Here is a 25,766-nt window from a genome sequence, read left to right on the forward strand (position 1 = left end):
TTCTCCTGTCCAGTCTGAACACGCCCAGCTCTCCCAGCCTGTCTTCAGAACAAGGAGGAGTATGAATTTCCTGCCCTTTTGTCTCTTGGTCCAGCCTTCCTGTGTGGACATCCCTCCCTAAATTATCTCTGCTGTACCTCTGAAAAGCAGGCAGCAAGTCTCCAGTGCTGACTCATTCATCTCTATAGCTACTACAAATTCTCTTTTGCTCCACATCCTTAGTACCTCCAGGGTTTGAGATGAATGACACAACATTAGCAACAGGCAATTCATTAGTACTAGAGGCAGTCCAAAATTTTCCATTGAAGCCTTTATTGTCTTGTTTCCTCTGCTAGGAAAGGAAGTTGGTGGGAGGGAAAAAATAATTGGTTTGGTAAAAAAAAAAAAACTTTAAATCTGGTTTCACAATATTACTTCTCAGGGGGAAATTAATTTTCTTAGTACTCATTTTGATTCCTTACAAAGGGGGTAAATCTTTCCTTTCAGTTTTGTATCTTTTTTTTCAGGAAATAAATATAACAAAAGAAGCAGAATGCAAGACAACGAAGAAGGGGGGGAAAACACCCAAGAAACACCTAATTCTGTCATTTTCCCATAATTTCCAGATAAAAATGGAAAGCATTCATTCATTATTTCTTTTGTTTTTGCCAAATGTGCTTTTAATTGTTTCATATCCACCAGCAAATGCCACTGTGAGCATATTTTGTTGCTTGTACCCCTGATCCCAAACCCCCAGAGTCAAGTCCAGCCCACCCCATCCTTTGGTGCACCAGGGAGAAATGCTCTGCCCATCCCATCCAGAAGTTCAGGAGGAGAAATTCCCTCACCCAACACAGATAAGCCCTCAGAGAATTGAACAAGAAACAGCTTCATCCGCCACCAGAGGCTTTCCATGGGCTTGTCACTGACCTGACTGAAGGATTTCCTTGGTCCTTCAGGGTCCACAGGCCACCCTGGGAAGCAGGACCAAAGGTGGTGGGGTGGTGAATGAGATGTAACCTGCCTTGGTTACCTATAAACTTAGGCAGCTCATGTGCTGGGGAGGGAAGCTGAGGCAAGAAGCCCCTCAGTGCTGGAACCTTGCTTGACCATTGCACACCCAGAGAGAGCAGTGGGAATAAGTACATAAATAAATCCCATATATAACTGAATAGTTAATAAGTTATAGTTAATAAATATATAAATATAAAAATATAAATAATGTAAATACTATGAATAAGATAAATAAATACTAGAAATACTGGAAATAAATCTTATTTCTTCTGTAGGATCCCTGGGCATAGGCAGTCTCTGGCAGATATCCACACTCCTGCCACTCTGGCCTCACTGAAGGCTTCTGGTTCAAATGCTAATACAAACAAATCCCTCATCCCTCTGGCTGGGAGGAACCTCCATCTTCCATGGACATCACCACCAGGCACCACCTCTGCTCTGTACCTCTGTGTGGACCTGGGAGGAGGTCACAGGCACATGGTCTCTGTGATAGTCATCTGTCTAGGTACAGAGAGGTTAAAAAAGAGAATTCTTCTCTAGCATGGACTTCCCCCATGACCTTGGGCTAGTTGCTGACTCTATCCCATGCTCTCAGGTATTCCTCACATGGAAATAATGCCTAGTGGGACAGAGCGAGCTTATAAACTACTGCTGCTCTGCTCTTTGGTTTCACCAAGGAATTGTTTCCCAGCTTTGGAAACACTGATTTGCAGCAGTGACAGAGGACTGTAAGGAAATCTCCCCCCCACTCTCTGCTGATGGGGAGCCTTCATCCATGCACAAGGAAGAAAAGCCCCATGTGAGCCATATCCCTGCTCCTCTCTAGCAAAAGGTCATTAGCAGGTAATTTTTGGCTGCTGGGTGGCCCATAAGGTTGGCCCAATAGGCTGTGAGTCTCCATCCTTGGAGATGTACAATATCCACCCAGCATGTCAGCAGGCAGTAATTAGGATTTGGAGAATTTGGTTTTTTATAAGAATCCAAACAATAAACAACACTTAGAAGATGCCTAATTTGAACAGAAAATGAGAACAATTAGCCAAAACATCACTTCTGCATTAATGAAGAGGCGCTTATGTTCTATGGCTGAGGGTCAGAGCAAACACTTCTGCAATATGCAGCAAGGAAGAAAAACATGGAAGTGGGAGAGCACTTTCCCAGGTGGAAAGAGAAGCCCTAAGAGTATTGTGAAAGCCAACAAGCAACACAAAGAAAACTGAATCCTTCTAGTTCCTCTTAGGTTTAACATCCCTGCTGATCCAACCCCTTTCCTTGGGGAGGAACCCTAGCCCAGTGCCTTAGGAATTTGCTGGAGCAGAGTGGAGGGATAGGAAGGTGAGCAATCTGCATTTAAATATGCAAATAAGTCCAATTATCCTTTGTAGCAGTGGAAGAGAAGCAACACATCGGCTCTCCAGTTCCAGGAGAGCTTTCTGCTTTAGCCCTGCTATCTCCAGCACGAGCCCAGACCTTACAAGGTGAGCAGACAAAAAGCTGAATCTCAGTTCACAGCAGATTTAAGGGCTGTATCACTCCCAGAGACCCCTTTCCCAACACTCTCCAACCCTGCAAAACAGAGCCCCCAAAAACCCCTGGCCAATTTCTCGTGTCTCAGCCAAGCACCACCATCACACCTGGATGCACCTGAACCTTCAGCATTACCCAGTGAGAGTTAAGAACTGATGCCAAATGACAGCAAAAATCAAGATCTCACTGCTTGAACTGTCTCCCACTTAGGGAGGGGGGAAAGCAGATTACTGTCAGCTTTGATTAGTGGGACAGAGGAATCAAGTCCCAGCTTCGTCTTAAATCTGCATGAATGTATTACGTGTTTGGCCAGGTGTCACCTCTAATCTCCCCAAGAAGGAAAATAAAAATCATTCAGAGGCATAAACACCTCAGCATTCACACAGCTATAGAGAAAAGCAAAACGGCTGCAATCACACTTTTTGTCACCACAGCTTAGCTCTATGCCACTTCCACCCTGGTCTCGGCAGGGGTGGGCTCTGCCAAAGAAAGTGCTGGAAAACACAACTGCAGCAACCCCTCCTTGCAAACGTACACGCAGGGCAAACACCCCATCACTTGTTTTTGTATTCCCAACACATCGAACGCCTTGACCCGGAGAGAAACAACAACAGCAGCTCACTGCAAGGAGTTTCACACTCGGAATCCCAAACAAGGTCTACTGCTTAAGTGAAATAAGGGCATCCATTTCTAGTTGGCTGGGGAGGTGGCGGTGGGGACAGAAGGATGTGTCATCCCCTGCTGTGCTGCATTAAAACATGGCAGCATCCGAAGGCTGCCCCACCCAAGCGGCCTAGGATGCATGTCCCTCATCCTGGCGCATTCCCGGGATGCTTTGTCTTGAGCGTGGGCCAGCCTGAGATGCTTCCTGGGACGCTCCTGCCCCTGTGTGGGGCACCCCATCCGTGCACGGGCCCCCGATGATATGGTCAGGCTGCCGGTCCTTTGGGTTGGCTGCAGCCTGACAGCCAGGGATGTGCTTGGAAAGGAGCAGAGGTGACTTGCATATTCCACGGAGGTGACCCCAAACATTACCCCTATGGAAACCCATGGTGGTGGGTGTCTTTGAATTTTGGAATGAACAGGAGGAGGGGAACACAAAGACACTCAAAGCTGCTGCCAAACCCAACAAACCACCAACAAAAAGTGTCCATGCATTCTCTACCTGCACAATACCTACTGCCCCATCATCGATTCCCAGAGAGACGGGAAATTTAAGGACACCCCCCCCCCCACCCACCCCGGGCAGGAAATGGGCAAGCCCCCCCGGAATGTTTCACAGCCTCACTCCCAGGATGGGATGCTCCTCCAGGGAAGCGCACAGGGGTACTGGAAAAGAGCTGACGAGGGGCCGGCAGGTTGGGGATCTAGATGGATGGGGCGGGGGGGGGACGAGGATATGTCTTCTCACCTGTACGAAGAGCTGACCCCCGCCGCCACCTCCTCTTTGATCTGCCTGTTGACAGCATCGGCAGCCGCCCGGCCTCTGCTCGGCTCCGCCGGCTGCCCGCCCGCCTCCTCCGCCTTCTTCCGACCCTTGTCTCTCCCATCCCCGGGCCGCACTGTTTTGGGATGCTCATCCTCCACCTCGGGGTGTTCCTCCTTTTTCTCGGGAGCGAGGTGCACCTTCCGCCGCTTCTCCTGAGCCGGTTTCTCCGGGGGAGCGCGGTCCAGGGCCAGGACGGGGGAAGGTCCCGGTTTGGGGATCCAGGGATGGTCGCCCCTCTTGGGGATGGGCCAGGCACGGAAATCCTTCTGGTACTGCGTCTCCTTCTCGAAGGGAGTGTCCGAGGGCTGGTACTCGCTCTTGGGCTTGCAGCTCGGCTCCGGCCGCTGCACCTTCCAAGGTTTGTAGTCGTGCCGCATCACCGAGTCGGCCGGGGGAGAGGCGTGCGGGGCCGGGCCGGGCCGGGCGGGACCGGGAGCCGGCTCACCTCCCCCGGCCCCCGCAGCCGCCTCGCCGCCCGGCTGGGTCTCGATGGGCGCCGCGGGGCGAGGCGGGGGCGCGGGGGCGGCGGGATGCTCGGTGGCCTCCGAGTATTTGGTGAAAACGAGCGGGACGGCGATGTCCGCTTTGTCCAGCTGGTTCCAGAAACGGGCGATGCAGCAGGCACGGGTGATGCAGGGCCACGCCATGGCGGCCCCGCGCCGGGAGCGACCGCTCCGCGCTCCGAGCCCCGCACCGCTCTCCGCCCCGAGCTCCGCGCTCCGCCCCGCACCGGGGAGGGGAGAGCGGGCGGGGCTTGCACGCACACGGGCAGGGCACGCACACGGGCAGGGCACGCACACGCGCGACACACCTGCACATCCACGCACCTACACACGGTGTGATACATGGCCATGGGTGTGCCCACACCTGCACAGCCACACAGCTCATACACGTGAGACTTGGCTATGTCTATGTGTGCACAGAGCTGCGCAGCCACACACACTTGTAAATATATGTGAAACACACCCATGCATGTGTGCACACACATTCTTGGTCACAGGCCTGCACACACATGTACAAGGCACTCATGTGTGCACTCGCATGCAGGGTCACAGACACCTGCACATGCACATTTTTAAAAGCCCATGTGTGTGCACACAGCTGCACACACATGAGGAGACACAGCCATGTGGCCCGTGTGTGCACTGACCTGCACACTTCATGCACACCTGCACAATCACACTCCTGCACACGCACATGCCAAACAGGCAACCCCAACAAACACTCCTCTGTGTGTGCACACAGGCATCATCACACACCTGTAGTGGGCAAGTCACATACACACGTGTGTGGACACACCTGCACGACTGATCACACACATCCACACATATGTGCAAGGCGCCCATGTGTGCAAACACATGCACACGTGGTCACACGCACACCTGCACGCACACATGAGAGATGTGTGTGTTTGTGTGCACACATCTGCACAGCCACACACAGCTGCATGCACATGTCGAGACACGCCCATGTATGTGTGCATGTAACTGCAAGGACACACACCAGAGCACAAACATGCAGGAAATGCCCATGCATGTGTGCAGACACACAAATGCTTGGTCACATACCTGCACACATATGTGCAAGGTGCCCATGTGTTCGTGCACATGCATGCATGGTCACTCACACCTGCACACACTCATGCACAGGAATGCAAACACACATGCAAGGACACTTATGTGCACACACCTGCACAGGCATATTGCACATGCACACACATGTCAACTCACACACCAACACACACATTTGCACACAGACACGTGGACATGCAGAACCACACAAATCACATTCACTCATGCAGGTTCTCATGTAAGTGTGTCTGCAGTGCAGACTGACATTTGTACACACAGATGTGCACACATGTGTACACACACACATGACTGTACATGCATGCAAGCACATCCAAACACCTGCACGTAGACTCAAGCCTGTACACATACACAGAATTCACAAAATTCACAGAATGACTAGATTGGAAGAGACCTTCAGGATCATCAAGTCCAACCCATGCCCTAACACCATAACTAAACCATGGCTCCAAGTGCCACATCCATTTTTTTTTTAAACACATCCAGGCATGGTGACTCCACCACCTCCCTGGGCAGGCCATTCCAGTACTTTATCACTCTTTACCTGAAAAACTTTTTCCTAATATCCAGCCTATATTTCCCTTCCCTACACTCACCCCTGTACACACATGCACAAACATGCACATGAACAACTGAAAATGCACCCCTGTGCTCACAGGTGCACAAGAGTATGCACACCTGCACTCACATGGGTAAGCACATACATGCACACAGACATAAATATGAACATGCACACACATCTGAACACACACACAGCTAGACATGTCTGTCCACTCACATGTGCACATGCTGCATATGCACATTTGTATGCACAAGCACATGCACACATGCACATGCACAGATGCACACATATACACTCACACATATCCAGTCTCAGAAATGTGCACGTGCTGTACACATGCATGTGAACACGTGAACAGACGCACCCATGAGCAGACAGACAGACATAGACACAACATGTGTGTGCTCCCGTGTGCATGCACTCATGCACAGATACTTGCTCACATGTGTACACATATAGGAGCTGTGCATCTGTGTGCACATGTATGTGCACATACACACACACACACACACACACACACACACATATTTTATTATTTCCTTTTGCCTCTTTTGCATTTGCAAACCCAAACCAAAACACCCCCCAGCCATCTCCTGCTGACTGCTCCTTCTGAAATCTGATTTCCAGAGTGGATTCACAGCTCCAAATCCCATCTTCCTTTCTAGCTTTGTCTCCACCTTCAACCCATCCATCATGTCAGCCCTACAACCTTTCTGCCATCCCTCTGTTTCTCCATCCTGCCATCAGTCCTCCACCCCTCCCTCACTCCATTCCTCCCTCTGTTTCTCCATCATTTCCTTCCTCTATCACTCTATTACTCCATACCTCCATCTTTCCATTCATCCCTCCATTCCTCTCTATCTTCATCCCTTCATCCCTCCATCCCACTCCCCCACTGTCCCTCCATCATGCCCTCAACCCCTCCATTCTTCTCTGCATCTTTGTCTTTATTCCCTGGTGCCAATAAAATCCATTTGCACCCAAATCACATCCACACTTGAAGCCCTCCAGCCTTTGTCAGCCTTGTGGCACTGCCAGCATTTCCACTGGGAGCAGAACTCAAATAAAACCAGGGAAATCCACACACCCAAATGCTGAATTACAAAGAGAAAAAGCAATTCCCACTCATCAGTGACTGCAGCTGCTGGGAGTGCAGTGAAAAGCAGGATTATCCCTGTGGGGATTGTTTCTCTACTATAATGCTTTGTATTCCCTTATTGATTCTTAGGCCCTGAGGATTTTGGGCTTGGGTTTGGTTTCTTTCTTTGCTTGTATTTGCCTGGAATGGCTTAATTTCATTCTTACCTGTAGGCAAATTGTGGAAACTCATTTTATGGATGGTATTGGAGCACTCAGTGCTGGGCATGGATGGCTCAAAGAGCCACCTTTGGAAAGAGAATAAATAAATATCATCTAGAGGTGCCTTTACACAGACATTACTTTGCCTTCCAGAACTATATCACTCCTGCTATTACAGCCAGTGCAATTAAAAGTGAGGATTGCAATTAAAGATTCAGGAAGCTGCTCAGTATTGCCCAAGTTGGGACCCAAGCCATAGTGCTCTGGGGCATCAGTGCACTGTGTATCACCTTTGTAAGTGTGTGGGGCACTCCTGTACAATCCATGATGGATGTGCACATCTCTGCTTAGGTTGGGCTTTGAAACAGAATCACAGAATCATTAAGGTTGGAAAAATCCCTGAGATCACTGAGTCCAACCATTCCATCAGCACTGCCAAGGCCACCACTAAACATGTCTGTGAAAAACACATTTACTCTCCTGAGAAAATTGAAAAAGTTTAATAAAGGACAATAGGAGACAAAGACCACAGAGAAAAGGTTATTGGCTGGGCGTATCTTGGCACTCAGCCAAAACCACACTGTTATCTTTGGGGATACCCCTTAAATACCTTTTCCCTTACATCAGCCTGTTGCATATTCATAGACCCTTATGCATAATAAACTTTTTTCCCAAACTAGTTTACATATTTTTACATGGCCCCACCTTGGGTCCACCTCTTAAAGCATGCATATTCCTTGGTTGTGATTTTAGTCCATTTTTATCATCATCTTCAGTTTTGGGCTTGGTCCACACTGTCTTCAGATTCATGTATGTTGTGAGCGTGTTTCGAGGCCAAATGGGACAAGGGCCAAAGCAAATCCATATCAGAGTGTTGCATAAAGAGAATAATTTAAATGCATAAAAAAAAATTGACCAATAAATCAAGTGCTCTAAAGGACATCAAATTCTTTCATGAAAATCACTGGCATAACACAACCAGAATAAGAAGAAGTGATTTTGTAACAGATAGAAGGGGGAGTAAAATTTGAAAGAATTTGCATGAAAAAACCCCCAAAACCAAAAAACCACCAGGCAGAAGTGAGCTTCTCTCACACCCATGTCCTCACTCAGAGATTGAGAGGGACAAAGACCAAGCTTGGTGAAATGGTATCACATAGGTTTGGTGTGGTAGAAAGGAGGAGAACCTCCCAAGGGAGGAACACTTATTACTGAAGGAGTGATGGGTCAGGAAGGAATGGGACAATGCTCCACTGTGCAACTACCAAGAGTGTACGTTCAGTTTCTTTCTGATAATTTTGGCCACTGGAGGGTAAATTAGCTCTAGGAGTACATGTGAATAGGGTAAATAAAAGGGGATTATCTATGAGTGGAAGACAGGAGCAGTGATCTGAAGAGTGCTTATAGCTCTTCTGCTGGAGCACTAAGTTCCATAGGGTCTATATGTGATGGGCCTTCAACAAGGAATTCCACAGGTCCACTTCATGGCCAGCTCCTCCTGCCAGCCATGCAGTATTCTGGCATCCTGTATCAGCCACTGCATTGTTCCTTGCATTTCTTCCTGCAGATCCTCTGTGTTAGGCTTTCCCAGCCCTGATCCTGGATCCTGGACAGTGTCCATGTGCAAGTCACGTGGGCATGTCTTACCTGTCTGGTGACTTGAAAAGCCCACAGTTCCACGACTCTGGGCTTACAGGTTCATACTCTGAGAGGGACATTGCTCCACTGAGTAACAATGGCCACTGTCAGAGGTGTTATAGAAGATGACTTATTGAGAGATTAAAGGAACTTAATTTTCCCAAACTAAATGCAAGCCATAGGAGATTGAGCTAATGACTGTATGAAACTGAAAAGGGAAAAGCCAAGGGGAATGTGGTTGGAGCTTTGTCATGGCCCATACATGTGCAAATGCCTGAGTGGGTTAGGAAATAAGACTGACTCGTGTATCAGGATATAAGATACAGAGATCAGAGCTCAGTGTTTGGGCATGTCTGAATGGTTAGTGAGTTCAGAGACACAACTCTGCTCTTCCCTAAAACAGGGAGGAGGAGGCTGGGGGGGACAGACACCTTTCTCTATATAACTTCCTGACAGGAGGGTGGAGCCAGGAGAGGGTCAGTCTTCTCACAGGGAGCAAGAGACAGGATCAGAGGAAAAGGCCTCAAGTTGTGCCACAGCATGTTTAAATTGGAAATTAGGAAAAAAATGTTTTCCAAAAGGGTGGTCAAGCCCTGGAACAGGCTGCTCAGGGCTGTGGCAGAGTCCCCATTACTGGAGGGATTTAACAGGAGTGTGGATGTGGCACCTGGGGACATGGGTTAGTGGTGGCCTTGGCAGTGCTGGTGGAATGGTAGGACTCCCTGACCTTAGAGATCTTTTCCAACCTAAATTATTCTGTGATTCAGAGATTTTAAGTCACAGGTTCTACTTTATCTATACTAAGCAAGGAGATGCATTTTTTCAGTTCCTCCTGAGTGGAAATCTGTGATTTCTCTCTTAATTAAGGAGACGTTTTTGAAGTCCTCCATAAGTATTTATTTTTCTCTCCTTAATTAAGAAAGTAGACAAAAAGCAAATGACATAACCACAGCAAGGCAGGACATAAATATTTATTACTCAGCTGAGCATTGCTTAACTCCTTGGTCAGGTCTTCCATGGGCAGCACATTCCAGGGCTTGAAAACTGTTTTAGGGAAGGAATTTTCCCTAATAACCAATCTAACCCCTTCTTGGTCCCACCATCCATGTGACAATGCTGGTGTTACACAGTCCAGGAAGACCAGGAGCCCTGGGCCCAGAGATCTCCCCACAGAATTCTGGAAATCACTGCTGGTTTCTCATCAGGAAACATCCTGTCTCCAGGTAACAGTGCTGAAAGAATTAGAAACCTCTTTTGCTTTCTTGAAGCAGTCAGGCTCCTGACATTTGCAGTAGTAGACAAAAGATGGGGAGAGATTTGAGTGAAATCTAAACCAGTTTTAGCTCAATTAAAGCAACCAATGCTTTTAAGAAGAGATACCTTGTGGTTTCACCAGAGCCCTGTTATCCTTGTGATTTGGGAAAACTGAGTCTAACAGATGCCTTGTAGCCCAGCATCTTCCTAGGCCTGACAAAGGGGAGGGATTATTTTTCAGCTAGCATCTCTGATTTGCTTCTGTCAAAGGTTGTTATTAATTTTATCCTGTAATTCTTGGCTGCAGTGACCTTGGGATTTGAAATGCCCTTTAGACATGTGAGTGAAGCTTTTTACATGGCCAGTCCTCTCACAGTGCTCATTGTTCAGTGCAATCTGTTCACAGTATTATTCTCTATCCTGGTTACAATGAGACCTTTGGTTTTCCCAGCCCTCCGATGAGATGATTTTGTTGCTTACCCGAGGGGCTTGTCAGTTCCTTGAGGATTTTTTCCCCCAAAATTTCTTTTTTTTTTTTTTCCCCACATAGTCCATTGCATCTCTTTGCACATGACAAGGCAGAGGCTCAGACTGTGCACCTGCTTGGAGATACAAATGCAAATCAGGAGTAGTATTTCCTTCCTCTGTATAAATGTGTGCAAGGATGCAAATGGAAACTCATATGCCCCATGCAGCCACCATCCATCCATGTCTTGGCAGAGGCATGAGGCTCATGTACCCTGTGCTCAGCAGTGAAACACTCTTGTGTTACCTGAAGGCTGAGACTGAAACCCATCCACATCACATCACTTGTGAACAAAAGTGACCTGCCTGTGCTCATCCCTTCTATTTGTTTCTTCCTGCAGTGCACAGGGTGATTTGTAGGGGAAGGGGGAAAATAAAACTGGCTTACAGGCATGAATGCCTCCTTTTCTCTGCCAATATCCAAATATTGCAAAATTTGAAAGAGACAGGATCTTTTGAAAGTGGGATTGGGTCCTGAATGGAGTTTACTTTCCAGATTTGGGTGGCAGAAGTGTGAAATTGTCACCATGGAACAATGTTGTGAGTCATGATGGTATAAAGTCCACGGCACCTCCCTCTGCTCCCTGTATGGAATGGTGCTGTGCGCAGCCACCACTGTGACTATGTTGCACAATCCCTTCTACTGTAACACTGGGTAGATATTGACCACGACTTTGCACTTTGCATTCACTACTTGCTTCCTTCTCCTTGCAAGACACGCATGCAGAGGCCAAGATGAAAGTTGAGTTTGCTCCGCTGTCTGTGCCGCTTCAAAGAAGGCTTCAGACAGCAGCAGTGGCTCAATGGGTCTGCAGCTTCCTGGGTCTAGGTAAGAGACATCTCTTTTTCCTTTTTCTTAGAAGCCAGAGAAGCTTTCCTTAGAATTGCAGTATGGTTTGGGTTGAGAATTGCAGTATGGTTTGGGTTGGAAGGGACCTTAAAGATCGTCCAGTTACAATCCCCTACATTTTTATGCAGCACTCTGATATGGATTTGCTTTGGCTCCTGTCCCATTTGGCCTCGAAACGTTCCCACAACATACATGAATCATAAGCACATTTGGTAAAGAAAATGAGAACGCCCCAGGTTGAACCTTGTGAACCCACCAGGCAGAAGCTGTGCATGATTATAAAATGATTTAAGATGTGAGAGGCCACTAAAACTCCCCTTTAAATTGTCACATGCACTCCCCTTTAAATTGTCATATTCTCTTGTCCCTGGTGATAGATGTTAGGCATAGGAGGGATTGGTGCCAGGACATCTGCAAATCAGAGGGAGTGCTTGGAAGAGCCAGAGTAAATAGAGCTTTCCTGCATCTCCCTGGGGTAGTGTGGAGCTGAACACTCTACACAGAGGGAGCTGCAAGTGTGGTCTGGCTCTGGCTTTGGAGATGGAGTCTCACCTACCTTCAGCCCAGGGCATCTCCATTCCTATAAAATGGAGGAAAAAGCCTCCTAAGAAGATGTGGAGCTCCTACCTGATTTTTTTCTTCATTTTCACTTCATTCCAGCTTTTGTCAGTAATCTCCTGGGAGCAATGGGATGAGCTGCTATCCCCTTCCTCTGACTCTTGTCAGTGATTACCAAGGAGTTAGGTGCCTACCTTTGTGATGGCTACCACTGTAGGGTGTGTTTTCCCTAAGTGAACACACAGTGCACTTCTAAAAGGTCTTGCCCTGAGCTTTGCCATGCCATTCTCACAATGCCATAGCATTATTTCCTAAAAGAATTGGTGGATATGTGTGTACAGGGTGTGGGGGAGAATGTGTACAGACAGCATGTGATGAGATGTCAGCTGGTGGTCTAAGAAAAGAAGCCAGTCCACCTTTGTCATCAGATCCTGCAGAGACATAAACATCTGCTCACATTGTCATTGCCCGTCATCTTGCTCTTCATGCTATCACAAAATGCAGGAGAAGCTATCAAAAATGTCCCTGGATGGTCTCCATTAGCTTAAGTGTAACTGAAAGGTGCCCTGGCTTCATGTGAGGATGCCAGGTTTATCAGGTACCTTATTAATCACCTTCCAAAACATCCTGGTTATCATTGCACAGGGGGTGCTTGACAAGGAACCACTGCTTGGTGCTCTGCTCACAGTCAGTGGGGATTTTGGGGGCTGCAAAATACTGGTCTTGCTCTGGTTTGTACCACACCATGGTGCCTTTAGCATAATCATGCAATCACAGAGTGGTTTGGTTGACAGAGACCTTAAAGATCATCCTGTTCCATCCCCTGCCATGGGCAAGGACATCTTCCACTAGACCGTGTTGCTCCAAGCCCCATCCAACAAGGCCTTGAACAGGGCCCAAGGGAATGGAGCAGCCACAACTTCTTTAAGCAATCTGTTCCAGCGTTTTTGGCTTCTTCTCACCATCTGATCAGAGCAGGGTGGCATTAAGGAAGTGTATGGCTGATTGCATATGCATGGGAATATTTACAGGTCTTATGCAGCATCTAAACCGGGATGGGGTTTTCCACTTCTCTTGCTCTTTAGGTTTAGAGTTTTTGTGGTTTAAGCTGTTGCTCTGCTTGGTGTTAGGAATGAGAAATAGAATTACCATGCTTGAGGAACAGTACCGTAGGAGGAGTATTGGTGACTCTGCTTTTCTAGCCCTGCAAACAGACACTTCGCTTTTTACAGATGCCCCTGCACATTCTAAAAGGTCATTTTTCCAAGAAAACCCAAACAGTTTGAGGAAAAAAACACATCAGCAGACTGAGATGCAGACAAAATCACTGCTTGGTGGAGGGCATCAGGTGCTGATGGAAATGACACACATGCTGTTTTGGATAGGATGCACAGGGAAATGATGATGGGAGACACAGAGGCACATTATCAGGGAGTGCATACTGCCTCGGGACATTTACAGCCCATCAGGCTGGAACATTGCAATGTTTCCTGGTTATATGGAAATAAAAATATCAGAGGCAGATTATCGGTGTAAATTGTCTGGGGCCATTTACAGCCCATCAGGAGCCAAGCTGAAGGGAAACATCACAGAGCTTCCCATTGTTATGCCAGTTGTGAATCTCAGATGGGATGTGTGTAAAGCTCCGCCTTTGCTGTGGCAAGACAGTTGCTGACTAGCCTAAAACACAGATCTTTGTACACAAACATCTCCAGAACTATACCTGCACAGAAAGCTTAGGCTGCGTTTCAGACTACTCAGTTTCTGAGACGGACCCTTCCAAAATCTGCTACAGACCTGAGCCTGAATGGCCACCTTTGCACCAGTATCTGATGGACCAGATGACTGTGCAATACTGGTCCAGACAGGGTAGCTCTTTGAATGTTTCTTGGTGTAGGATTGGCTCATGCTGTCAGGAAAATTACTCCACAAACACCAGAGGTTTATGTCCAAAAAGGAGACAGAGGAGTCCTGTAACTTTATTTGAATAAAGGGAGCATTTCCCTGGGGTCTCTCAAAATTTTAGAGGACATAGCCTCCTTTTTATCCTAGTTCCCTGGGCACATTTCCCTCTCTCTTTCCCTATTGGCTGAGGTACTTGAGAGGTACAGACTTCCAAATACCTAAGACACCCTTCTAATGTATTCTCCTCGGCCCTTTTTTCCCTTGTACCAATCAGTGGAATTCCTATGGAATTTATGGTTGTTCCCATTGTTTCTTTCATCTCTCAGTATCCAATTTTATTTATCAGCAGATCTACAGTTTATTTGTAAAGACAAATCTCTCATTCCATTTATCAATCAGTGGAATCTTTCCCATTGTTTCTTTTAGTTCTCTCAGTGCTAGTTTTATCTACTAGCAGACTCACTGTTTCTATGTAAAGACAAATCCCTCATTCCTTCTATGAGTATCACTTTTCTGAACTACACCTTATCCCAGTTTGTGCAATTCAAGAGGCCAGGGGCCATTGCTGGTCACCAGGATGGATGAAGCTACCTTTTTTTTGGAAGAAAAGTGCCAAACAGCCATCCTTGGCGCCATTGTGTACTTGTGTTATAAACCCTGGGGGTCTCCCTGAGCAGAAGAGATCCCACGTGTGATCAACATTCTAGTGAAGAAGAGATCCCATATGTGATCAGCCTTTTGTCACCAGAGAACACCTGGCAGGAGGAGACACCAACGTATCCTGGCAAGACAGATGAACATCTGGCAAGAGCCATGCAGTCTTGGACACAGCTGGCCAGAATGGGACATTTTGGAGTGCTCCATGAAACCCTCTCTGCCCCTGCATCTGCATTTCCTTCCACAGTCCATGATTCAGTTGGGATGCGGTAGAGCTGTGGTCACAGTGTTAACAGGCGATCCAACAGCACATCCCCATTCTCAGCATGGATGCAGTTGGGGCTTATGGAGCTTCAACAGTGTTTTCCAATAAAACAATTTGTACTTGAGGTTTTTCCCTTCTTGGTACTGGGAGCAAGCTGGCACTTGACTTTCCAGAGATGGAAATAACATCTAGAGCCAGCAGAATGACAGCAAATGGCCAGGAGAGAGGAATCCTCTGCAGTTGTAGGAGTTACTTGCAAACACAGGCTCTACCTCCTGCAGGGAAATGCAGCTTGCTCTGAATGAGGATGAGACCCAAACCCACTCCTCCACCCATGGCTGACCTTCAAGGGCTTATCATCTTTCCCGGGAAGAACTTGATTTGTTGTTTGGGTTTTTTTAATGTGTTTTTACGAGGTTTTTGTTGTTGTTGTTGTTGGTTGGTTGATTGGTTGGTTGGTTGGTTGGTTGGTTGGTTGGTTGGTTGGTTGGTTGGTTGGGGTTTTGCATGTTTTGTTTGGTTTGATTTGTTTTGGGGTTTGGTTTGGGTTTCTTTTGGTGATACAATCTGAAACCGAAACCAGTTAAGAAATGCTCTTAACAGGTGCATTAGAAAGGTGATAACAAAACCTTATGAAGAAATTCCAGCTGTTTTGGTTCATTTTACAAAGTTTCTTTAAGCCTGGAGCTTTCCACCCAAAATATCCCAGTTTAACAACTGCATAAACTAGATGCTAAGAGATACGCTTATTTTCATCCCATCAGCTACCAGACACCCCTTGTTTCACTGTTATAATCCTCAGGCACGGAGCTCTGACTTTCTGTGGGCAGGATTTAGCTGTCGGCTGCTCCTTTGTTTGGGAGACAGGCTTGTGCTTCTGCCGCCAGAAGAGGGCTTCTGAACACCCATTTGGCCGCTGCACAGCCCTTTGCAGAGGCCAGAGATCCCAGCAGCACTGACTGCAGGCAGCTGTTTCTATGTTGTGCAAATGCATCCCCTGAGAAGCCAAGCACTGTGGGAGGGACTCATTTATCCCTGCAGGATGCTGGGTGAGGGCAGCAGCTTGGCCCCACTGCCGGCAAGGAGCTCTGCTCCAGCATCCCTTGCCACAGGCAGGCATTGTCCATACTGCCAGTTTTCTTGAGGATGCTCCTGACAAGAGCATGGAGACAAAGGGTTCTATTTATTTCAGAGGTTGACAGCTGCTGGAGGAGGAGTGCAGGTTGTAAGAATGTGTTGCAGGGCATGCAGTGGGGACCCTATTGCCTTCCCAGTACATGATCTGAGTACTGACCAGTGTCTCCTTGTAATGGAGTGGAACCAGGCTACTGCAGAAAACTGAAATCAGCACTGCTTCCTTCTGTCTCTCTCATTCCCACTCTCCACTGGGCATTGACACCCATCCAGATACATCCCTGCAGAACTAAGAGTGCAGAGCTGAAGCACGGCAAACAAACCCAGTGCAGGGCCAGTGGATCTGGGCATGCTGCCTCTGCAGACCCAGCATGCCACACCCAGATTTTGAACCTTTGAGTCATCAGGGTTGGCTCAAAGGGCATGTGGTACCAGCATGATTAGGCTTCCCTGGCAGCTGAGTGTAGTCCACAGCATTCCCACATCAGCTGTGCCCAAGGGTGCACTATCTGTGTGGGTGGCCACAATCAGGCACTGAGGACCTCAGCAACCTGTGTCTTGGAAGCATTCAAGGCCAGTTTGGATGGGACTTTGAACAACCTGGTTTAGTAGGAGGTATCCCTGCCTATGGCAGGGCAGTTGGAACTGGATGGTCTTTAGGATCCCTCTAACCCAATGCATTCTGTGATTCTGCAATGATCTTGCAATCCCTACTGGCAAGTGCAATATGAATCTGACTCACTTTCAGGCTGTTGTGATAACAAAAATCTCTTTCTGTGGGCTGCAGTTTTCCCTATTTCAGGCTGAATTAAACAAATTTTGGGTTAGGAGCACTTTGATGGGACATGGTCCCTGCTTAGACTTAGCCAGAGAAGTTCTCCGTGTGCTTTGAAACATGTGGCTCCTTTGAAACCCATGGCTTACCTGGAGCCCATGGATTATTCATGCTCTCTGTGATATGGTCATTTTCTTGTCCAGAGAGGGATCTACAGCTCACAGCTAAATTCATCATAAGAAACCCACCACTTCATTTTTGCTTCTTTGAAGCAAAGAAGCTATGAGCTTCTTTGAAGGAATCCAGCCCAGGAAACCAATTGACCTGTGGAAAAACAAACAAACCATCAAATACACATGGATGTGTCTTTGCTGAGTCTCATACAGCCATGGAGATGTGAGATGCTGGGTCATAGACCATGAAAAGTTGCTGCACCCCTGCTCAACAGGTGCACTGCAAAGTCCAGGACCATCCTATGAATGCTTCATCCAGAGCCAAACCTCACTATGGACAACTACAGAGAAACCTTCTTGAATCTGGACTCATCAGAAAGTGCAAGATTTAGGGTCTGCATATCGCACTCCTTCTTGCCAGGAACCCTTTGGTTTTAGTTTTGGTTTGAAGCAGTCTCCACTTTCCATGACAGTGTAGACAGAGCAGCAGCTAATCTCAGCCCAGCTCAGAATTATCTGTTTTCAGATAACAGAACTAATGCATCCTCAGTGACTTGCATGATGCCCTTAACCCTGCTCTTAGAGCCCTTGTCTGCCTTGAAAGAGCTCTGTGTAAGGGCTTAAGCCATTTTATAGCAATTTAGCATATGCCATTGGGCTATAGCACCCATATATAGAGTCCAGATGTCAGCAATGGAGACAGATGGGGAAGACTGAGTCAGTGATCAGAATCCAAATTTATTGTGGGATACAAATGCTTATATACTATTTTAGGGAGCCTAGTAATGTGTACTACAATTATTAGGTTAAAATCACATCCACAAACTTATGCATATCACAACATCTCTTGCTTGCAGAGTTTAATGAGATTTTCTTTTTCCGGTAAACCGGTCTGATTGAATCTTCTTGCAATCTAGGTCTAATTTTCAAAGTTCTGCTTGCTTTTGCCAAGGCATCCTGTTATCAAATCTCTTAGGTTAACCAGGTCCAAAATCCATCATCTCTCTTGTGTCTCCCAACATCCTAACCTCTCCCCCTTTCCTTTCAACCAAAACCACTCCTTTAATGGCTTTAATAATTAATCTATACACACATTGAAAGGTATCATGATTAATACAATCATCACCAAAATAAACACATATATACCTATCCTAAAAAGAATCTTTTAGTTAAAAGGCCTAAAAGGCTCAGGCTTGATCTTTATAAATTAAAACATTCCTGATGGCAGCTGCAGGGGCAGAGGCATTACTGGATTTAGATAGGCTGCCAGAAGTATAATTGCAGCAAAAGGTTTGATTCTTTTACATGGAGTGATAGGAAAAACATTTTTAGACTGATTCCTATCTGTGCATTTAAAATCAAAACAAAAATCCAATTTCACAGAACCCAGGAACTCTAATTCTTGGGGTTCCAAGGGTGTTTCAGGACAGTAAGGGATCAAATTTGATGTGATTTGATTTGCTTTGAAAATTTTTTGTGTAAATATTAGTATAACGTTCTGGAGGAGTTATATCCAGACCTGCAGAAGGAGGAGATGAGGTTTATGTCTGTTTGCAACCCCAGACCTGTTTGCAACTCAGACCTGCCCAGTTCTTCTGAGCAGTGGGACCGGTGGTGATGGACTTAGTCTGGGGACCTGGCATGACTTTTGGAACACACTAATAGAGCTCTGTGGAAAATTTCCGGCCACTGGTGGCCCACAAAGTGTTGGTTGGTGTCCAGACAGTGGTATGGAGTTGTTCCTCCTCACCAAATTACAGACCATAAATAATCAGGTGCCTGCCTAAGGCTGGAATTCGTTTGGATGCAGATATAACTGTTCATTTTCTGGAACCTTCCTATCTCTTTGGTGCCATCCACAGTAACTTTCAGACTGACAGTCCATTCTCAGACAGGAATGGGCCCCTTTCCCACAGAGCATCAAAAGGTTTCAAAAGGACAAAAACCCCCCAAATCTTGAAATTGAGTGAAGGTCACTGAGTGCAAATTTTGCTCTCGGGAAAAAAAACTGAATTGCAAATTAATTAAGGAAGAAATTAATAATTATATAATTGTGAGATAAAGCATGGATTTGGTCCAGAACTACTCCTTCACTTTGCCGAATGTACTTTGAGCTTTGCACAGTATGATAAAAAGAGAATTAGGCACAGTACTTTTGCAGCAGACCTGATGACTGGGCTCCTAGGTGGCGCAAAATTGTGTTTATTTATCATGTGGACCCTGGAGCTGCAATTCATGTTCTATGCAAGAGTTACAAAGTCTGTGTCTATGGCATTTGAAAACAAAGCATGAGCAGCAGGTTGAGGGAGGGGACTCTCTTGCTCCATTCCACTTTTCTGAGACTCCAGTTGGAGCGGGTCCAGAGGAGGCCTTGGAGATGCTTCAAGGGCTGGAGCCCCTCTCTTCTGGAGTCAGGCTGGGAGAGCTGGGGGTGTTCAGCCTGGAGATGGGAAGGCTCCGGGAAGACCTAAGAGTCTCTTCCAGTGCTATAAGACCTAAGAGGCTCTCCAGGGCACCCAAGAGAACTGGAGAGGGATTTTGGACAAGGGCCTGGAGGGACAGGACAAGGGGCAATGGCGTCCCACTGCCAGAGGGCACGGTTAGATGGGATATTGGGAAGAAATTATTGGCTGTGATGATGGTGAGGCCCTGGCACAGGTTTCCCAGAGGAACTGTGACTGCCACATGCTTGGAAGTATCCAAGGCCAGATTTGAGGGGAATTTTATGATTCCATTAAAATTGTGGCACCAGGTGTGAACAATGGTTCTTTCTGACCCGCACGATGCATTACAGGTTAGACCTGTTGCTTTGCCAAGAGCTGCAGTTTTTTTCCCACTGCAAAATTCTTAGTGCCTACCCAGGAGCTTGCTGCAGTGTCTCTACTTATAGGAAGACATGCAATCCCATTTCAGCTTTAAGGGGATTTAGGATCCTGTTAGATTATTGCACTTTTTTCCCCCAAAGGAATTATTGGTACCATCATGACAGTGTTCTAAAAAAGGGCAAGGATTTGCTTTTTTGATGCAAAGTTTTGTAATCAGGGTGACTTACCACGAAAAAGAATGCTACAAACATGATCTACTTATTTATCCTTAATGAAAGCAAACAGGAGGTATATGAAGGTCTTAGATGAGAGCATCCTACTCCATGTCTCTGACAGGCCTTAGCTGAGAGAAGGTGGAGAGTGCAGGTATCAGGTGATTTCCCAAAGAAAAAGATGTCTCAGAGCAGGAGGATGTGGATGCATCTATATCACAGCTGAAGCTGAGCAGGGCATCTCCATCCTCATATCTTCCAGCCCTGGGTGGAAGATCTGAAATGAAGACCCAAAGTAGAACAAAATATACAAAACATTATATAATCCATAAGCTGGGGAAGGCAAAGGACTTGGATGAACCTTTGGGTTTTCTTCAGCTCAGTCTTTCCCTTCAAAAGCAATACCAAGGGTTCCAGAGGGACAGATGGGGAGGACGCAGCTCTTCTCAGGCACACATCTGCTTTGCCAGGTGGCAGCTTGGTGGCCATCATCACTTTCCAGTATCTGCAGACACACAGTGTTGGGCTTGGGTGGGATTTTATGTGCCAAGTGATGTTTGTTTGCACAAATGCTTTTGTTCTCTTGTTTCTATGCCAAAACACAGGGTATAAGGGAGGTGGGAGGTAGAGGTGAAAGCTGGCACTAACTGGAGAAAGTCCTGAGTCATGGAAGTGGAAGTCATAAAGAATGAAACAGAGCATTCTTATAAAATCCATCATGATGCCAAGTTGAAAGAACTGAAAGTCCTGTGGAGTCCAAGATTAGAAGTGGAAGAAAGGGTCCAAAATCAATAACAAAAAACTCACTAAAGAGTAAAATCTTATCTATGGGTATATATCATGGACACAATTAAAATGGGGAATCATTAGCTTAAGATAAAGCTATTGGGGACTGGACATAGGACCCTTTTTGCTGCCATTGCAAAATATCAAGTGTCATCCAGGAGTATTAACAGGAGTTTTGGGATAAAACAAGGCCATTATCATTGCAGAGATCAGTCTGACTCCAGAGAAAAGCAAGACAGCAAAGGGATAGAGAGCTCATACATGAGAACACTGTGAATGGAGTGAGATTCATCAGCGTTTTGGGAAGAGAAGGACATGGTGGTTTGGAGAAATTGGTGCTTGCTACAAGGGAGGTGCTTGGTGTCTTTTCAGGTTCCTGGGGCAGATAGAAAAGAAACCACCTCTGCATCAGAGGTGCCTTTACAGTGATAAATTCAGCAGCAAGCCCAGTGGAGGCTCCATCCCAGGACAAAAATGCCTCTCCAAATCAACCATTCCTCCCAAAGTCCACCTAATCCAACTATCAAGTCACTGCTGGCTTTTCTTTCAGCACAGTTCTGTACTGCTGTCTTCATCGCACTCCTCTTCACTCGTTTTTGGCTGGTCAGTGCCCTCTATGCTGCATGGTGGTTTACAGACAGGGAGAAACCCTGCAAGGGTGGGCGACGGATCCACTTCTTCCGGAACTGCGTCGTTTGGCGGTACATGAGGGACTATTTCCCCATCACGGTAAGTGCCACCGGTCCATTGGCTCTTCAGTGTTTCAGGGACCAGCTTTGTCCTTCAAGTCTGGACACAGTCTGGGGCCAGCAGTCATGGCATGGGATGCTGGGAGTTTGGTGTTGAAGGATAATCTTCCCAGCTCCCAGATTACTCAAAGACACAGTAGCAAATGGGGATTATCATTTTTACAAACCGCATGCTTCAATCATCTGGCTTTTCCATACCTATTTAATCTTTCTGCATTCCAGCTGCTAGGGAAATCACACCTTTGTTTTCCATGTCTATATTGCAACATTCCTGCCATTAAGGTTACTTAGAATTTACCCAGTGGCCATAGGGCCAAGTTTTAACCAAAATCCAAGAGATCCTGGATGGTCTGCAATGTCAGTATCCCGTTTTGCTGAGGAGGGGGATGGATGGGTAAAGCTGGGGGTGCACTGGGCAGTCTCAGAGAGCTGCTGTTCTCTTGAGAGGGACTTCTGTGACATTCCCTGATTTATTTAATGCATGTGGCTGGCCTTTGCCCTCTTTTATCTGGTGTCCCCTTGGTATGGTGTGGATGCATGGAGCAGCAGCAAGTCCTGCCTCAGAGCCATCACAAGTTGATACAAATCTGAGCAATGCAGGAGAAGAGCTCATGGGTTGTGCAAGGAAGAGAGCTTCAAGGACAGACCAGGCAATGGGAATTTCTAAGATAATTCCTTTAGGAATACATTGCCTGTTGAGAGAACTCAGATGGGATGCACCCAGCTGATCAGAGATCACCTGGAGTCAGAAGCTGAGTGCTGCAGTCCAGGATAAAAAAGTTGGGAGCCCAAAAAGCCAAAGAACCCACCAGCCAAAAGGAAAAAATAAGAACCCAGCCTGAGAGTCCATCCTGCATGGAGTAGGGCCTGGGATAAGAATTAGGGGGAGCCAGAGCAAAGCGAGGACCAGGGATGAAATGCCCATCAGCTTTGCTGCTCAAACAGAAATAACTCTCTTTTCTGTTCTCATAAGATCACACCTGGAATACAGTGCACAGTTCTGGAGCCCCATCATAAGAAGGTAAATGGCACTTCTGGGGCAAGTCCAGAGGAGGCCACAAAGTGAGTAAGGGGACAGGAGCACCTGCCATATGGACACAGCTGAGAAAGCTGGGCCTGTTTGTCTTGGAGAACATTGTCAGGATACCACACAGCACCTTCCAGTATCTGAAGGGAAGACAGAGAGACAATGTTCATCAGGAACTATAGTGATGGAACAAGGGGGAATGGTTTCAAACTGTAAGAAGGTAGATTTAGATGGGATATTCGGAAAAAATTCTTGGCTGTGACGGTGGTGAGGCCCTGGTACAGGTTGCCCAGAGAAGCTTTGGTGCCCCATCCCTGAAAGTGTCCAGGGCCAGGCTGGACGGGGCTTGGAGCAACCCGGTCTAGTGGAAGGTGTCCATTCCCATGGCAGGGAGTGGAATTTTAAGGTCCCTTTGATACTGCAATCAGCCAAGAAATGAACTTTCTAACACAATTTGAAGTGTTAGAAAGCAGACATTCTTTATCTGTGAAGGACACATTGCAAGGACGTCTTGTTTAATCCAATGTGTGTGGTGAGGCTTTACAACTTTATAATCATATATTCATTAAAGCGTGTCTCCTAGCTAATATGTAAACATCACTTTTCCTAGAACTAATTTGCATGCAACTGCCTCCTACTGGAAATTATTTTATGATCCTGGAGGGTCCTCTAAAGGGATCTCTGGTGGTCCTATTCAGTGAATATTTCAATTTTAGACATGACCTTTCCTCGAACTTTTTCTTTGGGCATGTGCTGTTGCTTCTTGTTACCTAACTTGCAAAAAAACCCCACTGTAGCTCTCTTTATCTGTTCTTCCACTGGTAAGCAACATTTATCATCCAGCGTGCATACCTTTACATCCTTTTATCTTTGTTTGCTAGTTAGTCTTTAAGCTCTATTCAGAAACTTCTGAGGAACTGAAAATTTATATTCTCTATGTTATTCATCACATTGCAACCCAAACCATAAAGTAATTAAATTATTTATGTGACTGCAGTAATTATATGCAGTATATTTTCTGTAAATTATATGTGGCTGTAAGCCACCACTTAGTGAAGTGCTGGATCAACCTCTCTGCTGAAATTTAGCTGCCAGCTTAGCAGCAATGACCCTTCTCCTGTTCCTTTCTAAAGAACATGGAACCCCACTCCTGAATGCCTAGCTGCGTTCCATGTCCGTCCTTTCCTGCAGGAGGACCACTAACACCAGTAGAGGGAGCATGGTATGGGGTTTGGCTGTAGATCCCTTGGTGAGGGCCCAGAGTGCTCCATGGAGCCTTTCTCCCCACTTCTGGGGAGAAAACAGAGGAAGTAACACAAAAGAACAGCAGAAAATTTTAAAAGACATATAATATAGAGAGCATTATAACCAAGCAATCAAATAATATTATTTCTCCAAAATATTTTCTCAGTCATAGAATTATGGAATCATGAACTGTTTTGGAAGAGACCTCAATGATCATGCAATTCTAACCCCCCCTAACATGGGCAGGGACACCTTCCACTAGACCAGGTTGCTCCAAATCGTGATCAGCTTGGTCTTGAAAACTTCAAGGCATGGGACAGCCACAGCTTCTTTGGGCAACCTGTGCCAGGGCTTCAGCATCTTCACAGCCAAGAATTTCTGCCCAATATTCCATCTCACCCTGTTCTCTGTCAGTGGGAAGCCATTTCCCATTGTCCTGTTCCTCCAGGCCCTTGCCAAAAATCCCTCTTCAGCTCTCTTTGAGCCTCTTTAGCACGGGGCTAAAGCCACTGGCAGGGACTCTAAGGTCTCACCTTTTCTTCCTCAGGCTGAACAACCCCACTCACCCAAAGTCCCAGCACAAGGGACACAAGGAAGTGACACAAGCTGGGTTGATATCCAGGACTCTGGACTGTATTTGTGTGTAGACAGTGTTTGTTAAGCCCTGGAGAATTAGGCATTCTGGGAAGATTAAGTATGACTCCTAATCCTACCAGATCCCAGCAGCAAACTTAGCATGGTCAAGTGTTTGGAGGCAGCAAGTCCTGCCTGCTGTCTTATTTTAGGAAAGAGCTTTAAACACTGCTTTTAAGGGATCCCTGAGCATTTTTGCTGTCTTGGAAGCAAAGAGAGGTTGCGATGAGCATCTGTTTTCTGGGCAGTGTGAATTTGCAGTGTGCTGCAGTACATGGAGCATGCCAGTGCTGAGCTGAGCCTGGCCAGTGCAGTGTGTGCAAGGCGCACCTTCTGCCGATACCACCCTTGCACCTTTGCTGTTGCATTTATCCCCTTTGGAACTGACTGCATTTTAATTAATGATTTGAGCATCAGAGTTAGGCAGGACCCGAATGAGCTTGAGTGTTTTGAAAAGTGGGATGAGCGAGAAATCAAGTCAGGGTCCAATGCATTGCCCAGGGAAGTTATTTCTGCTAATTTCCCTGCATTTTAAACATATTCTAATCTGTTTATTTATTTATTCATTTATTTATTTTTAAATATACCCTCATTATAGTCCTTCAATTGGCCTGGAATTGTTTCAAAATCATGTAGATGTGGCACTTGAGAACATGGTTTAGTGGTGGCCTTGGCAGTGCTGAGGTAATGGTTGGACTTAATGGTCTCAGAGGGCTTTTATGACCTAAATGAATCTATGATTCTTCAATTCCAATACATGACTGAGTTCAGCTGCATTATAATGTTGTGGAAAATATACCAAAAGGTCTGAAATTAATCTAGAGTATGCCTGAACAGATAACCTGTGATGCCTGCTGTGTTGATGTTGCCTACAGAGTGATTTTGGATGCTGTGGACTGCTTTATCGATGCTATGTTCAAAAAGCAGTCAGTAATCTGTCTGCTGCTGCCCAAACCATATCTCCATTTTCATAATCCTTTCCTCATCATTTATCAGTGCATCTTTACAATGAAGGATACGCCCAGCTTAACAGAAAAATACAAATTCTGTCCCCATGCCATGTGAATGGACACGCTGCTTTTTCTCCCAGCTCCAT

General features: G+C 46.4%; 2 protein-coding genes across 2 annotated transcripts in view; one reads left to right on the forward strand and one right to left on the reverse strand.

Moving 5' to 3' along the window:
* MAP6 (microtubule associated protein 6) overlaps positions 1 to 4,697 on the reverse strand; it is a 40,378-nt gene extending 35,681 nt beyond the window's left edge. The window contains exon 1 of the mRNA XM_059873183.1: positions 3,932 to 4,697. Coding sequence (XP_059729166.1) covers positions 3,932 to 4,656 — 725 coding nt within the window. The 5' untranslated portion in view covers positions 4,657 to 4,697. The remainder of the gene's footprint in view (positions 1 to 3,931) is intronic.
* A 6,882-nt stretch (positions 4,698 to 11,579) lies between these two features.
* MOGAT2 (monoacylglycerol O-acyltransferase 2) overlaps positions 11,580 to 25,766 on the forward strand; it is a 29,801-nt gene continuing 15,614 nt past the window's right edge. The window contains exons 1-2 of the mRNA XM_059840339.1: positions 11,580 to 11,705; positions 21,567 to 21,745. Coding sequence (XP_059696322.1) covers positions 11,612 to 11,705; positions 21,567 to 21,745 — 273 coding nt within the window. The 5' untranslated portion in view covers positions 11,580 to 11,611. The remainder of the gene's footprint in view (positions 11,706 to 21,566; positions 21,746 to 25,766) is intronic.

This window comes from Haemorhous mexicanus, chromosome 2 (genome assembly GCF_027477595.1).
Source record: "Haemorhous mexicanus isolate bHaeMex1 chromosome 2, bHaeMex1.pri, whole genome shotgun sequence".
NCBI classification, from domain to species: domain Eukaryota; kingdom Metazoa; phylum Chordata; class Aves; order Passeriformes; family Fringillidae; genus Haemorhous; species Haemorhous mexicanus.